Below are 15,928 nucleotides of genomic sequence, written 5' to 3'. Positions count from 1 at the left end.
GAAGTTGTTTTTATCATTCTCCATAGAGTTTTGTCCATACTTTCACATAACTAAGATACCCCTTGTTAAGTAAATGCCTTTACAAACATGTTATATATATTTATTTGTTTTGTTTTTGTTTTTTTAATAAATTCCCTTGTTTAAATTTGAAGTAGTATTTTTTGTTTATGATTTACCTATGAGAACTTGCTCAATGTGATTCCATTTCTGATGATTCTGTATACGTATCCTGTAGTCATTGCAATGACACTTGAAAGAGCACCGAATCGACTTGAAGGTCAAGGTTATTCTACAGCAACTGGTATCCCTTGAGCAGCTTATGATCCAGAAAAGTATATCCAAGGTTATTTGCATATGCTCACTGAGTCACAAATGTTCAACATTACTGAACAAAATAGGACTGTCATGGTTTAGAAGATAAGGAATCTTTATCTGTGAAAAAAAATTGTTGTCTTCTAGTTCAAGATTTCCTCCTTTTTATAGCAGAGGGAAATTACAGCTATCTCCCCTTGTATGAACAACTGATATAGTATATTTGGTCAAATTATTATACCCTGGAATAGGATAACTATATTTTGTATGTGCGTACCTTGCAAGGTCCTCATGCCCATCATACATTTTCACTTGACCTCAACCACTTTTCAAGGATCAGTAAAGAGGTTAAGTTTTGATACTTGAGTCCATTTCTCAGATACTATAAGCAGTGTGGCTAGTATATTTTGTGTATGAAAGGATTGTAAGGTGTACATGTCCAACTGGTAGGTGTCATCTGACCTTGACCTCATTTTTATGGTTCAGTGGTTATAGTTGATTTTTTTGTGTTTTGGCTGGTTTTTCTTTTACTGTATGCAATAGGTCTATATTTGGTGTATGGAATGATTGTAAGATGTACATATCAAACTGGGGGGTGTCATCTGAACTTGACGTCATTTTCGTTGTTCAATGGTCAAAGCTAAGTTTTTGAGTTTTGGTCTTTTTTTTCTAAATACGTTATGCTATAAGTCAACTACATTTAGTGTATGGAAACATTTTATGATATTTATGATGTTTATGTCAGTCTCATAGGTTTTATTTGACCTTGATCTCATTTTAGGGTTCATTGCTCAGTGTTAAGTTTTTTGTGTTTAGGTCTGTTTTTCTCAAACTATAAGCAATAAGTCAACTACATGTCTGCCTGGCATGGTTCATCTGACATTGACCTCATTTAAATGGTCATTGGTCAATGTTAAATTTTCTAAGTTAGGTCTGTTTCTTAGAAACTACAAGCAATAGGTTAACTATATTTAGTGTATTGAATGATTGTAAGGTGTACATGTATTTCTTGTTTGGTTTATATGACCTTGATCTCATTTTCTTGGATTATGTTAAGTTAATGTAATAGTTGTAGTAAGGCTTTATATTTAGAACTTTTAGAACTATCAACATAATGTCAATGGTTAGTAAAAAAGGCCAGACATTTCAGAGAGTGCACTCTTGTTTATATGTAAGGAAATATTTCTAAAATACCTATTACTTATAATAAGAGATAATTTCACATTACAAAAAAATCTTTTTTAAGTAGTCACTGAACCATTAAAATGAGGTCAAGGACATTGAACATGCGACTGATGGAAATTTTATAACATGAGGCACCCATATACAAAGTATGAAGCATCCAGATCTTCCATCTTCTAAAATATAGAGCTTTTAAGAATTCAGCTAATGCCGCCAACCCGGGGCATCACTATATCTATGTCGAGCTTTCTGGGACAAAAGTCACAGGCTCGACAAAAATGATGTAGTTTGATCGCCAATGAAACAACTCTTTCAAAGAGACCAAATAACACAGAAATTAACAACTGTAGATCACCCTATGGCCTTCCACAATGAGCTAAGCAATTGTCTCAATCAAGTGTTAATTATCTTTATATATTACATATATTTGGATATACATGTAATAAATTTGATTATCCATTTAAAGATGCTGGTCAAACAGTAATGTAAATATTGTTGGTTATGTAATGTCAGATGGCAAATATTTCATGTGTATACAGATTTTGTATTATTACAGAACAAAGTCAAGTCAGTGCTGATGAATTAGATTTCAAGTAAAATTTAACACTAAGGGATTTCATTTGATTGATTGGTATTTAATACCACTTTCAATACCCTTGTGCTATTTCATGGCAGTTAAAATTGTTTTGGTGGAGGAAGCCATGGTACCAAGAGAGAAAGAACCATGACCTTTGGTTTAAAAACTGACAATCCTAGTAAATCAAGATTTGAGTCTAGCACACCTGACCCTTGTGGGATTCGAACTCACAACCTCAGTTTTGACAGGCTAGTGATATAGTAGTTAGACTACTTAGATCACTCGGCCGACAAGGCTCCTCAATGAAGGACAACAAGTCCTTGGCAGTTAAGTTATAAAAATCTAAAATTTCAGGTCAACATGCCAATGTATCAAATATATATGTCTATATAGTGACTGTAACAAAAAAAATGCTTTAACACACAGGTTTAAATTAATTTAAAGGTTTGTAAGGGTATACCTAAAATTCACTCCTAAAATCACATAAAATATTCACAAGTAAAATAATGATCTCTTAGAATTGGATGGAATTCCAAAAATAAAGCAGGCATAATTTCTGGCAGCTACATGTACTTTGCATTCAAGCAGTAACATCCTAAAATAAGTCAACAAACTAACGTAATCCATTTAATTGGATACTTTCTTTTTTTCAGATAAATGGATACACGTAAGTGCTGAGATTTTTCATGTTTAATAAAGTTCTCAGTTTCTCTGGCACTCTTGTATTATCAAAAGCAGAATAACGACTGCTTCTTCAACTAGATATTGATGGGGCGAAAATATGCTTCCATCACAAAAGACAAGTTTATATAACCCTTCGAAAAGATTATAAATAAACAAATGAAATACATGTAATAAAAATATTTTATTCAAAATACAACAACAAAGTGATAAACAAAATAACATATATTAAAAGAATAATATGCAGATACAAAAATATGCAAAGTAAACTTATAATTTTTAAATTGACTTCAGGGGAAATAATTTGGAAGAAAATCTCAAAAAAGTTGTGTTCAGCATGATTTAGAACTAAGTACTGTCTTTTTTGTTATTTCCTCAAAAGACTTTTAGAAATTGAAGTTTTGAATTGTAAATTATTAATGATTGCCTTTTAACATGTTGATAATCTAAAAAGATGAAAGAGAGTTGAAAGTGACCTGGCATAAAACTTTCTATCCATTTTATATATCATATACATCCATTTGTTCATACACATGAAGACATGCTTTTCTAATTAATTTCCAAAATGAATTTTAAAATAGCTGATAATTTCTATAAAAATTGGATATTGACAATGAGTGACCAATTGACATGGATGTACAAAACTTTTATATTTACTTGATAGTAATTAAAATATATAAAAAAAAGTCAGCAGTTGTATAAAACATAAAATGGCATTGGTTAATTATATCAACAAAAATTATCACATTTGTAGAAAATTATTATTGACAATAGAGTAATAAAATTATCACATTTATATAAAATAACAAATAATATGAATCTATGGTTAAACAAGAATGTGTCCACAGTACACGGATGCCCCACTCGCACTATCATTTTCTATGTTTAAAGGACTGTGAAATTGGAATAAATTCTCTAATTTGGCATTAAAATTAGAATGATCTTATCAAAGGGAACATGTATACTAAGTTTCAAGTTGATTGGACTTCTACTTTATCAAAAACTACCTTGACCAAAAACTTTAACCTGAAATTTGCACTATCATTTTCTTTGTTCAGTGAACCGTAAAATTGGGGTCAAAACTCTAATTTGGCATTTAAATTAGAAAGATCATATTAAGGGCACATGTATACTAAGTTTCAAGTTGATTGGACTTCAACTTCATCCAAAACTACCTTGACCAAAAACTTTAACCTGAAGCCAAAAACTTTAACCTGAAATTTGCACTATCATTTTCTATGTTCAGTGAACTGTAAAATTGGGGTCAAAACTCTAATTTGGCATTTAAATTAGAAAGATCATATCATAGGGCACATGTATACTACCGGTAAGTTTCAAGTTGATTGGACTTCAACTTCATCAAAAACTACCTCGACCAAAAACTTTAACCTGAAGCGGGACAGACGGACGGACGAAGAACAGACGGACGGACGAACAGACGGACGGACGCACAGACCAGAAAACATAATGCCCCTCTACTATCGTAGGTGGGGCATAAAAATAATAATGAATTTATCTGGGCAATGTAATTTTTTATGACAAATGATAAGGTTTTTCAATAAAATTAAACAATTTACAACCTTTTTCAGTGAACATTCACAACAAATTGTGATCAACACTCATTTACATGCAAAATGTACACAAAACAACTGTGACAGTCACTATAATAACAATGATGAGTCCTTTATAGTTTTCTAGGTACAGATAACAGAAATGAATAGATTTCAGTAGATAAATGGTCAATATAACATCAATAATAAACTTTCCATGAATTCTAGGCACAAATAACAGAAATTAATTGATTTTAGCAGAATTTCATAGATGAAAAAGATTTATGATATATTATTACCTGCAACTAATATCTCAACTTTCCCCCTTCAAATTCAGGTATGAAGCATGCATGCTATACAAAAGAAATGTCTTAAGATGAAGTTTTGGAGCATGTGGAAAGATCAATTTGTATAATTCACAGGTTAAAATCTAATGGCATCCTCTGTTGATTTATAGGCGAACACATCAAGTGGATCTAAAAATTCTCCAAAATACTTAGCTCCCACATCACGTTCAGGACCTGTCTTTTTAGGAAGTAACTTCTCTAATCTTTTCTCTCTTTTCTTTAAGTTGATCTGTAGCTGTGTAGGTTCTCTCCTAATTGATAGAAGATATTTATTTTAATTTGAATTGATAAATAAAAGATTCTTATATAGGAACATTTAAAAAAAAAATTGCACTGTTTAAAAATTCTTAAAATAATTGTACAATTCCTTACATCCTAAATAGATTAAATATAACAAAATACTGCTAAAGCTCATATACAGGCCCTTTTCATCAAAACAAATGGTTGATTTTCCTATTTGACGAAACAAATTAAAACATGCCATACAAAGAATTTGAATAAAATACCCTTATAAGATTGAATCAAGCGAGAGCATTAGGCTAAAAGAAATTCAAATTGTTCAGAATACAACAGATTCTAAAGTCTTGCAGTCAGAGTTAAACAAATTGAATATGGCTGACCTATGAATAAAATATACACTTATACTTCCAACATGCAACAAAACTAAAGGGAAGTATCTCTTGCACAAATTGTGTCAATCAGAACATATTTATACCCAAGAAATCAACCAAAAATGATATGCTATGAATAATAATTAAAACACAGCATACGAGAGGACACGTAAGTATACTGTATTTTAAAACTTACTCTTGGTTTGGAACAGGATTTTTATATGCTACAGACTTTGCCGTGGTCAGTTGTCTCTCTACTGGAGCCAGAGGATGTGATCTATCCCATTCTACTTTTTTATGTTTCTTGTAACAGGTATCACAGGGCTTCTCTCTTGTCACTGGACAAAAATAAATAAAATAAAAAATATAATCTGTTTGTTGGTACATGTTTATGGAGGAAGTTCTTTGAATTTTCAGTACCTATTCAGTATTTGATTACCTGGAAGTATCTTATAAATTTCACTGTTATTTTCCACTCTGTCATGGCTAATGTTTTTTTTATCAGTAATTTTGTATTATCAAGAGTGTCTTATTGCTATATGGTTTGTAATTTTGTCATTAAATATAATATATTGGGAAAGGGTTTAAAGACATTTCTATGTCACTGCCAAAATTGCCAAAACCAAAAAGCATGGCATAGTTTACAAAAACAAAAATATTCAAAGGCAATTAAAAATATTTTTCTTAATATCGATTAATATCAAGTTTAAACTTAATATCACTATGAGATTTATGTTTAATTCAATTTGCTAAATGTGATTACTTCTGTGGACCAAAAATGAACATGAAATTAGATATAATTGCTTACATCCATATCATTTGGTCCTTGGTGGATAGTTGTTTCATTGGTAATCATACCCCATCTCCTTATCTTTATATCAGGCCGAAGTTATCCAGCAAAATAGAAATTTATTTTCATTTCAAAACCACAAAATATTAAATATAGTTTTTTAGAGTTTTTAACCCATTTTGAATCATTATTTACATTAAATACATGAATCTCATTTTAAATCTTACATGCTTTCTCCATCAGTAATGGATGGCCAGACTTTTTAGCAGAATCTAGGGGTGTGTCTCCTTTTATGTTCTGTATGTCTATTTCACCTCCATGAAATATGTAACAACTTAAACATTCAGGTTTTCCTCCTTCACAGGCATAATGACCAGGTGTATTACCAAAATCTATAAGGAAAAAATCAAATTAATATTTGAAGTTTCAGCACACTTTAATATTTTATCCAATTGAATAAAATATAATTTTCGACAGTTAAATTAATTACTTAATAAAATTATTTATTAATTTTGAAAATTCTAAGCTCAGAGAAATGACAAAACTTCCAATAATTTACATAATTTAATTGTCATGCATGCTCTAAATGAGTCAGTGTGATTATTATTTTATTAATCTTTGTAAACATTTTTATGCACTAAAAAAAAGGATGGCAATACATTATAGTTATTTTAGTTCACTATGAAAACTTAAGATATGGCATTAAATAGTACTTATATTATTTCACTGTGAAGACTTACGATCTTGCTGATTTGGGTTTGCTCCTTTATCAAACAACCAATGCACCACATCTAATGCTCCAAACTGGGCTGCCTGTAAAAAATGTAAAAGATACATATTTCTTTAACTACAATGTACAAGAACCTTAACATAAATTTATATGAAATGTGGACATACATATGCAGTTTTAACTCACTTCATATAATGTAATACAAATTGCATGAGAGTTACTTCCCATATTAACTTAATTAATTCTTAAGGTGATCCTGTGCTGGGAGAATGGTGGATGCCTTCCCACCTCAAACAAATTATTAAAATCTAACTGATTATCACATATATATTGAATAATTGGTTTTCATCCTTGGTAGAATATGCAAAAACATGTTTGCCACTAAACAATCAATGAACAGATAAACTTATTAAGGCAAGACCATAAGTAAATACATGTACCACATGTGGCACACTTTTTCCTTCAGATTATGTCCCTTTTTTATTGGACTGTTTGATTTCAAATAAGGAAATGCCTATACCATAGTCAGGAATATGAAAGTTTTTGATGTTTTTGAGTTTTTAATTTTGTCATTTGATAATGGACTTTCTGTTTTGAATTTATGCTGTTGGGAGTTTAGTATTTTTGTTAATTTACATATGTGTGCCATATACTTTTACCATCAGATTGTGCATCTTTTGTCAATGCTAACTGTTTATTTAATTTAGCTATGTGATATAAGCCAGACTGTTCTCTGTTTATCTGACTTAACCAGATATGCCAGACTTTGGTGGATAGTTGTCTCATTTGCAATCATACCACTTCTTCTTATTTTTGTATTTCATCATTAGGTTGTATTTATTTGAATGTTTGACTTACTACATGTGCAAGACTTTTTCCATCAGATTGTGTAGCCTCTAATGGTGTTCCCTGTTTGACTAAGAACCTTAAACAGTCCACTTTGTTATGTTTAGCTGCATGGTGGGCTGGCAAGTACCCATTATTATCTGCTATAGTTATATCACAATCTCTCTGTACTAATAAAATCACTGAATCCAAAGCTAAAACATGAAAAGAATATAATAATTCTCTGACTTGGTTTGCCAAAAAAAAACATTTCTAAATTATTTGCTCATTTCTAATTATTATGCATTGTGTACGATTTTATTGAAAACATTCTATGTAAAGCAGGTCACAAACTTTTTAATATTTTAATCAGATTACATTGTATATTATTAGTTTTAATTTTAAAAAGTTTAAAATCTAGCCATACTTATGAGTCAAAAATAAGAAAATAAGAAATAAAAGAGGAACAAAAGATACCAGAGGGACAGACAAACTCATAAATCGAAAATAAACTGACAACACCATAGCTAAAAATTAAAAGGACAAACAATAAATTTCCCTTAACTTTTTTTTTTTAATTTACCAACATAATGATTAATTATTCCTCAACAAGAAAAACTCTCAAATCTTATGAATAATAAAAAAGAAAGATACCAAAAAATTGGTCAGCCTTTTTCTTCATTCTTCAAGAATATTGGAGCAGTCAAAGTCAAATTTAAGTCTCAAAGAACAACAGTATAACGCTTCAAAAAGTATAGAAATTTTCAAATATTCTATTCTTATCATCATTCTATGAAACTTCAAAGGAGTACATGCTACAGTATGTAATTAACATGTTAATGACTGTCACTTTTTCAAAGACCTAATCTTTTGAACAATAATATAAAAAATAAAGTATCAAAATTGTACAGGATAATCAGACTTGTTATTGTTAATTATTATCATACTTTTCATGTCAGGGCCTTTTATAGCAGACTATACGATATGGGTTGAAGACTGTACAGTTGCATGTAATTGCTTACATCCACTTCATTTGAACCTTGGTAGCTAGATAGTTATCTTTTTGGCAATCATTACACATCTCCTTATTGTTATAAATGAAATCTGATATACTTAAATATAAGATGTGCCATGTTTACATTGAACAGATGGAACAATAGACATGTTGATACATGTAGCTCACAATAAATCTAAATGTCACTCTGAGTCTCCCAATGGGTAACTGTCAAACCTATTGTAAAGTCACTTCTATTTAGCAAAAAACCTTTCTTATTATCAACCTGTTCTTTTTTCACTATAACAAAAGCAATGCACTTCAAAACCATTATTTCTCTCATAAGATCAGTTGTCAGTGGTATTGATGGCTACCTTTATATACTTGTTTACTGTATATATAAAAAAGTTCTAAAGCATATGACAAGGCATTTTTTTGTATATGAAATGTCAATTAAAACATACCACCATGTTGGGCAGCATAATGAACTGGAGTTTTATCTAGATGACAACGACAATCTAAGTCTACTCGCTGATCAAATAAATACTGTAGAATCTTTTTATGATTTCTCATGGAAGCATAATGGGCTATTTGTCTCCCCTTCCTATCTTCTGATACTAAACTGCCACCTGCAATATATTTAAATTACTTATATTTTCAAACAGATTTAAATGTTAATCATAGGGAAACAATGTAATTAGTAAAAATCTTAACCTCCACAAACATAATTCAAATGTTTGAAATGATGTGTTAACAGTGTGTAAGTGGACAAAGTGGTGGATGACAATTTGTTTTCCGGAACCAAAAGTAAATAAAATTGCACAAGACAGGATCAATAGAAATATTCTGCAACACAAAATGATGGCATCAACAGCAAAAAGTTGGAAAAAATGAACAAGCATAGCAACAGATCTTCAAACTGGAAAAAAATTGCCCTCCTCCTCTTTCCAAGAATATTGTACCTTACATGTACTGTACAATTTCATAAAACTAAAAAACATTTTCAACAGTAGCTATATTAACCTCTATCTTGTAAAATTTTGATACATCCAAGTTCTCCATTAAAAGCTGCCACATGTCCTGGTGTCATTCCATCCCTGTCCCTGATATTGACCTCTGCTGTGTAGTCTAGCAGGAGTTTTAAACAGTCTTTATATCCTCCAACAACAACATCATGTAGAGCTGTTCTACCATTTACACTCTTATCTAAAGGATTAGCTCCTGCCTGAAAAAATGGGATACACAGATAGATCATTCATTTTTATTAGATTATTACTGTGGATTTTATTTAAGGAATGACTGTAATATTTTTTCTGTCTATGAAGAAATAACATAAAAAAATTTGGTGCACACTGAATAACACGCGTAGCGGGTTAATTAACAGTGTTCACCACATTTTTTATGTTATTTCGAATAGATAGGGAAAATATTACAATCATTGCTTATAATTTAATTCTAAATTCCATTTTAAACCGTAGAAAACCATGAAAAACGTTGATGACGTCATGGTCACATGACTAAATTATGTCTATGGGTTGATAACAAAATAACGTCAGCCAATCAGAAGACGCGTTACATCCAAAATTAAATTATTTTTTGTGGATACCAATTTTGGTTAATGGAGGAAAAATATTTATTTTTTACTTATGAAAATGTGGGGCAACTTTTCATGGATGGTCTGATGCTTCAAGCTTAATAAATTCAACAATTTTTTACACCATATAAACTAGTTATATGCAAACAAAGTCCCCAATTACAGTAGATAAATCAATAAAAAACAATCAATCTACTAATTTGACTGCGAATTTTAGAGAACGGAAGCTCTTTTTGGGACATACATATAGAGGGACAAGGGTCTAACTAACAGCGGGTGCATAAAAAAGATGGAAGAATTATTTTTTTCTGAAGGTAATATTAAAAGTGTTTCATAACAATACACATGATACATGTATTTAAAGTAAGTCTCACTTAGAATAAAAAAGAGTTATAGAATTATAGTTCATTGTGATCAGGATACAAGTTATTCAACATATACTTTTACATTAGTTATGGAATTTTATGCAACTGTCATACAAGTGAGAGGTTAAGCTAGCTATAAAACTGGGTTTCATCCACTATTTTTTACAATTCTGGTACCAAGTCAGGAATGTGAAAAATATTATCCATTTGTTTGATGTGTTTGAGATTTTGAATTTGCCATTTTTTATCAGGACTTTCAGTTTTTAAATTTTTGGGGAGTTTGGTATATTGTTTTTTTTATTATAGTTTTGCTTTGGATAATAGGTTGTTATTGTTAAACAGTAACTTGATATTTTTCTTTAGCCACTGATATTGGCCTTAATTCTTTGATTTTCAGACATTTTTTTTTTGGTATTCACATGATGTAAAATTCTTACTTTTAGTTGTTTTTCAACCTCTTCTAACTGCCCATATGTACATGCTAAACCAAGTGGTGATTTGCCCATAGCATTTGGTCTGTCATCATCATCTTGTGGATCTCCTTTATATGTGAAAAATAAAAATATATAGTTTAAGTCATATCAAAATACTTTAATTCTAAACATTATAAGAAAAAGTTCTGTGCCTTTTGCACCTTCTCCCCAAACTCCCTGACATACACATACTATGTGTACATGTATTTTGAAGGACATGATTACATTTCTACAGGAGTGCATGCATTGACAGACCTTGTCCCACAAATGTTTACCTGTGTACCCAATTCTTTGATTAGGGAAACAAATATATTAAAATTCACAATTAAATAACACAGCCTTTGTGCTTAACTTTTGAGTCAACAAGCCAGAAGCTCAAATTAAAAAAAAAATTAAGTTGGATACGTCATTTTTGGAATCATGTCTTTCAGTGGAAAAGATCATCAATTTCGCACACCTTTATGACATCAATTAGCAGATAGAAGGCACACCTGTATTCCTGCTCCATTTAAAATTTCAAGAACTTTCATAATCATCATTCTGTAGGGTAGTATAGAAATAATATATGTTCCGTAAGTACATAATCCTGATCCCTGTACAACTGAGGGAGGGTGACCATCTGATTAAATTTTTATTTCCCAAATATTTGGTGCAGTATAAAATCAAACTTTTCCCCCGTTTGCTCAACATGTGTTGGAAATGACAATGCATACATTTTTGTCACGTGGTGATGGAAGTCACATGACAGATTTGTCTGAAAACCAAATCCCAGGACTGGTCTATTCTGTTAGCTGTAGAGAAGAATTTTACAATCCTGAAAGCAGTTTTACAAGCCAATGCTGTAGGACTTGTGGGGTTAAGCTTGAAGACTTATTAAATGCATTTATTTCTAAGTTCTAGGAAAGCCATGCAAACTTCAATGAATTCAGGTATACTAACGTGTTTAACCCGCCACATTATTTAAGTATGTGCCTGTCCCAAGTCAGGAGCCTGTAATTCAGTGGTTGTCGTTTGTTTATGTGTTACATATTTGTTTTTCGTTCATTTTTTTATATAAATAAGGCTGTTTGTTTTCTCGTTTGAATTGTTTTACATTGTCTTATGGGGCCATTTATAGCTCACTATGCGGTATGGGCTTTGCTCATTGTTGAAGGCCGTACGGTGACCTATAGTTGTTAATGTCTGTGTCATTTTGGTCTTTTGTGTCTCATTGGCAATCATACCACATCTTCTTTTTTATATTGAAGAAAAATATTGTGATGTAATTTTACTTGTCAATTTCTTATGATTAACCATTATCTGTTTATGGAAGCAAGTTAACTCTTTCCACCAAAAACTCGTACCACGTTAACTCGTACCAAATAAGTTTTTTGGGACTGATCAATGAGGGGTTCAAAAAGACCTGATACCTTAAAATTTCAATCTACATTTATTTTGGCTATAAGGATTTTTGCTGTGATTATATAAGTTTCTCATAAATAAAATGGATATTAAATTTTAGGCACTGGCTACGGTTACATGGAAATGTAACAATAATAAAAATATTATTGTTACATTGGGGACTAAATGCCGGAATGCATGGTTGGATAAGGAACCGATGAATTACGAATGTAACAATAATTATTGAGGCTACGGTTACATTGCGTTATTGTTACATGAAAAACAGTAAATTATGTTTGATGGGACTAGTAATATGTACTAAATAATAAAAGTTGAAGACATTATTTTATATTTACAATACATACAAGTATAACATATACAATTTTTTGATTTTTTTATAGTACGTCCTCCATGGATTCTGAAATCGGACTCGGACATCTCTTTTTAACTGAGTTTTACTATGCGTAGTGTTGTGCGTTTGTTTTTTCTACATTGGCTAGAGGTATAGGGGAGGGTTGAGATCTCATAAACATGTTTAACCCCGCCGCAATTTTGCGCCTTTCTCAAGTCAGGAGCCTTTGCATGGCCTTTGTTAGTCTTGTGTGATTTTTTAATGTTAGTTTCTTGTGTATAATTCGGAGTTTAGTATGACGTCCATTATCACTGAACTAGTATACATATTTGTTTAGGGGCCAGCTGAAGGACGCCCCCGACGGGTGCGGGAGTTTGTCACTACATTGAAGACCCATTGGTGACCTTCGGCTGTTGTCTGCTCTATGTTCGGGTTGTTGTCGCTTTGACACATTCCCCATTTCCATTCTCAATTTTATACATGTATACAGAAGTGCACAGTGTTAGTTCACAGTTAGCAAACTTTGCTTTTGATGTATCAATTTTTGGTAAGTGCGTTTGTATATAGCTGTATGAAATTTGTGTCTTGATATTGTTTCAGTTTCGTTTCAAACGCATCCCATGCAAGTTTTAAATTTTTCACCCAAACAAAATTGGTAATAGGAATCTCTTCATCTTTTGTTCAAAGTATAATGACAGTAATACGAGTATAGGTGTGCAGTTAAATACTTAAAAGTGAACAGTTTTCTCAGCCCAAGTTTTCAACAACAAACCAATCCATTGAACTATATTTTTCGCCTTTGGCACTACTAATTTGAAGTAGTATCTTTAAGAACATCAAATCCATTAATACCTAAAACTATTTAAACACCATTTGTTGAATAATAATATTTATTATTTATTATTATAACAAGTATTATTTAGTAGACATGAATGAATTAAGCAACAAAACTATATAGAAGATTTAAGTTTAATAAATCTAGCGTACATTGCTGTTTTTCATGTAACAATAACGCAATGTAACCGTAGCCTCAATAATTATTGTTACATTCGTAATTAATCGGTTCCTTACCCAACTTTGCATTCCGGCAATTAGTCTCCAATGTAACAATAATATTTTTATTATTGTTACATTTCCATGTAACCGTAGCCAGTGCCTAAATTTTATCATGTTTATATCCCGTTTACATCTTCAACCTCCTTTTCTGTATAATAACCGATTTCCACTGCATAACCACTATTTTCTAATATCTGCCATGTGATTATTACAAATATACAAAGTAACACTTTCAGCAAAAATACACTAACTTACCGTTTTTGTACGTGCTGAACGTAAAAGCACTTGCTTTAGTCGCCATTGTTTACATCCCTAAGGAGAACGGTTTATGGTATGAATGATTTATGACTTTGTTTAACCTAAAATTTTAGATCGTCCGATTTAAGTTGACCTTAGAATAAAAATATTCACAGGGGAAATTTAACATTTAATTTATAAATGCATAATAAAAAGTTCAAGTATGTTGCAAAATTTTAAAAGTTTAGTTAATAACCAAAAATACAGATTGCAGTAGATAAACTAACACGAACTAAAATAAGTTTTATTGTAAATTTGCGGTAGTTCAATTAATATTGTTCTTGACAGTTAGTTTAACCTACAAAAAACTTTTTAATATTTCAATGAAAAGAAAATAACAATAAATTATACACTATAAAGAAAGAAATTAGCTATTTTAAACAGGATAAATTATAGCATACATATGTATTTTCATTTGAACAGTTAGGCATTTATATCTGAATGATGTGCATGCTCTTTGACTTTTGGACCGACCTTTATAAGTTTCTCATAAGTAAAATGGATATTAAACATTATATTTTAAATCAAAATTCTATAATTGAAACTGCAGAATATTTTTAGGTATTTTTTGGGACTGATCAATGAGGGGTTCAAAAAGACCTGATCAGAGGCGGATTTAGGGGGGGCAGGGGGCCCGGGCCCCCCTTTTTGGGAAAAAATTTGGTTGCTTATATAGGGAATCACTAAAGCGTGACTGGAGCGGGCCCCGTCTTAGGTCAGTCAGTGGGCCCCCACTTATGAAAATTTCTGGATCCGCCACTGCTGATATCTTAAATTTTCAATCTATATTTATTTTGGCTGTAAGGATTTTTGTTTTGTTTTGTTTTTTTCATTGCCAAATATTTCATTTTCCAAAAATTTTAGTATCAAAAATGTTCATGCAGATGTCTACTCAGTTGTCATGCATGCAGTGCTTTGGCATTATAATGACATTAACTATATTTGTAAAATATTTTGAATTATTATACATTATAAACAAATAATTTCCAGAATTTCTTTTACAAAAAATAAAATTTGCAATTCACAAGGCAAGCTCAGCTTCTAGATATTTCTTTTATTCTTTTAAAATCCAATTTTGGATATATAAATTAAGTATATTGATGAATGCATCATTGCCTTTCCAAAGTTTTGGTGTTTATAAACACTTTCTTTTTTATGAAGCGGCATTCAAACAATTTAAATTAAGACTTTTTCAATATGCTAAAATTGATATATGTATATTGATCTATTACCACAGGTCTTAATACCATTACAGGTCAACTGTTATCCTCTTATTCTTTAGTGCTCAATTCAACACTATGAGGTCTTTTCTTTTGACAAATACTAGTGCTTGCTGTGGTTACCTTTTACTAGCTTCCTGTTGCAGTAAACATATTTTTACTAGTCATGACCTTTTAGAACTGACTATATGGTAATGTGTTTTGCTCATTATTGAAGTTCATTCTGTGATCTGTAGGTGCTTAAATATATCAACTTTATTTGAATCATGTTGGATAGCTGTCTCATGAGCAATCATATGGCATAGTAACAAATCTACTTAATATATTATATATTTTTATCCTGCTTTCCGAAAAAACAACATATTTTATGTCCTTGTTCATATTCTTATATCTATGCAAGCCATACTGCTAGAAGCTGCACTCTGCAAGTTTTAATGTGGGTTTAACTTTTAAATCGTTTGGTTCAGTTCAGGCAAAGGGAGGTTTGTGCACATCTAACACTTGTTTAATCCAACCACATTTTGTGCCTCACTCAGAGTACCAAATTCACTATCAGGACCAATATAATTAGTGTTCTACGTTGTTTGTTGGT

The 15,928-nt window shown here is 31.1% G+C and overlaps 1 protein-coding gene across 1 annotated transcript; it reads right to left on the bottom strand.

Moving 5' to 3' along the window:
• Positions 1–2,922: 2,922 nt before the first annotated feature.
• LOC139481425 (serine/threonine-protein phosphatase 6 regulatory ankyrin repeat subunit B-like) lies at positions 2,923–14,175 on the bottom strand. The gene is made up of 10 exons (XM_071264749.1): positions 14,075–14,175; positions 10,996–11,099; positions 9,623–9,824; positions 9,064–9,228; positions 7,639–7,820; positions 6,791–6,863; positions 6,278–6,442; positions 5,457–5,598; positions 4,232–4,900; positions 2,923–3,572 (listed from the first exon to the last, which is right to left on the bottom strand). The coding sequence occupies exons 1-9, from the start codon at positions 14,118–14,120 to the stop codon at positions 4,726–4,728; spliced, it is 1,254 nt and encodes a 417-aa protein (XP_071120850.1). The 5' UTR covers positions 14,121–14,175; the 3' UTR covers positions 2,923–3,572; positions 4,232–4,725.
• Between the last annotated feature and the right edge of the window lie 1,753 nt (positions 14,176–15,928).

Source organism: Mytilus edulis, chromosome 7 (genome assembly GCF_963676685.1).
Source record: "Mytilus edulis chromosome 7, xbMytEdul2.2, whole genome shotgun sequence".
Lineage (NCBI taxonomy): Eukaryota > Metazoa > Mollusca > Bivalvia > Mytilida > Mytilidae > Mytilus > Mytilus edulis.
Note: the sequence above shows the minus strand (reverse complement) of the source record. Positions and strands in the feature narration are given on the sequence as shown.

Bases quoted from the DNA above. Each gene is read 5' to 3' on its own strand.
- LOC139481425 (XM_071264749.1), bottom strand. From the start codon at position 14,120: ATGGCGACTAAAGCAAGTGCTTTTACGTTCAGCACGTACAAAAACG. The intron at 9,229-9,622 runs GTTAATATAGCT...AATATATTGCAG, and splicing joins CAAAATTTTACAAGATAGAG to GTGGCAGTTTAGTATCAGAA. The intron at 6,443-6,790 runs GTAAGTCTTCAC...TTTTCCTTATAG, and splicing joins AAACCCAAATCAGCAAGATC to ATTTTGGTAATACACCTGGT.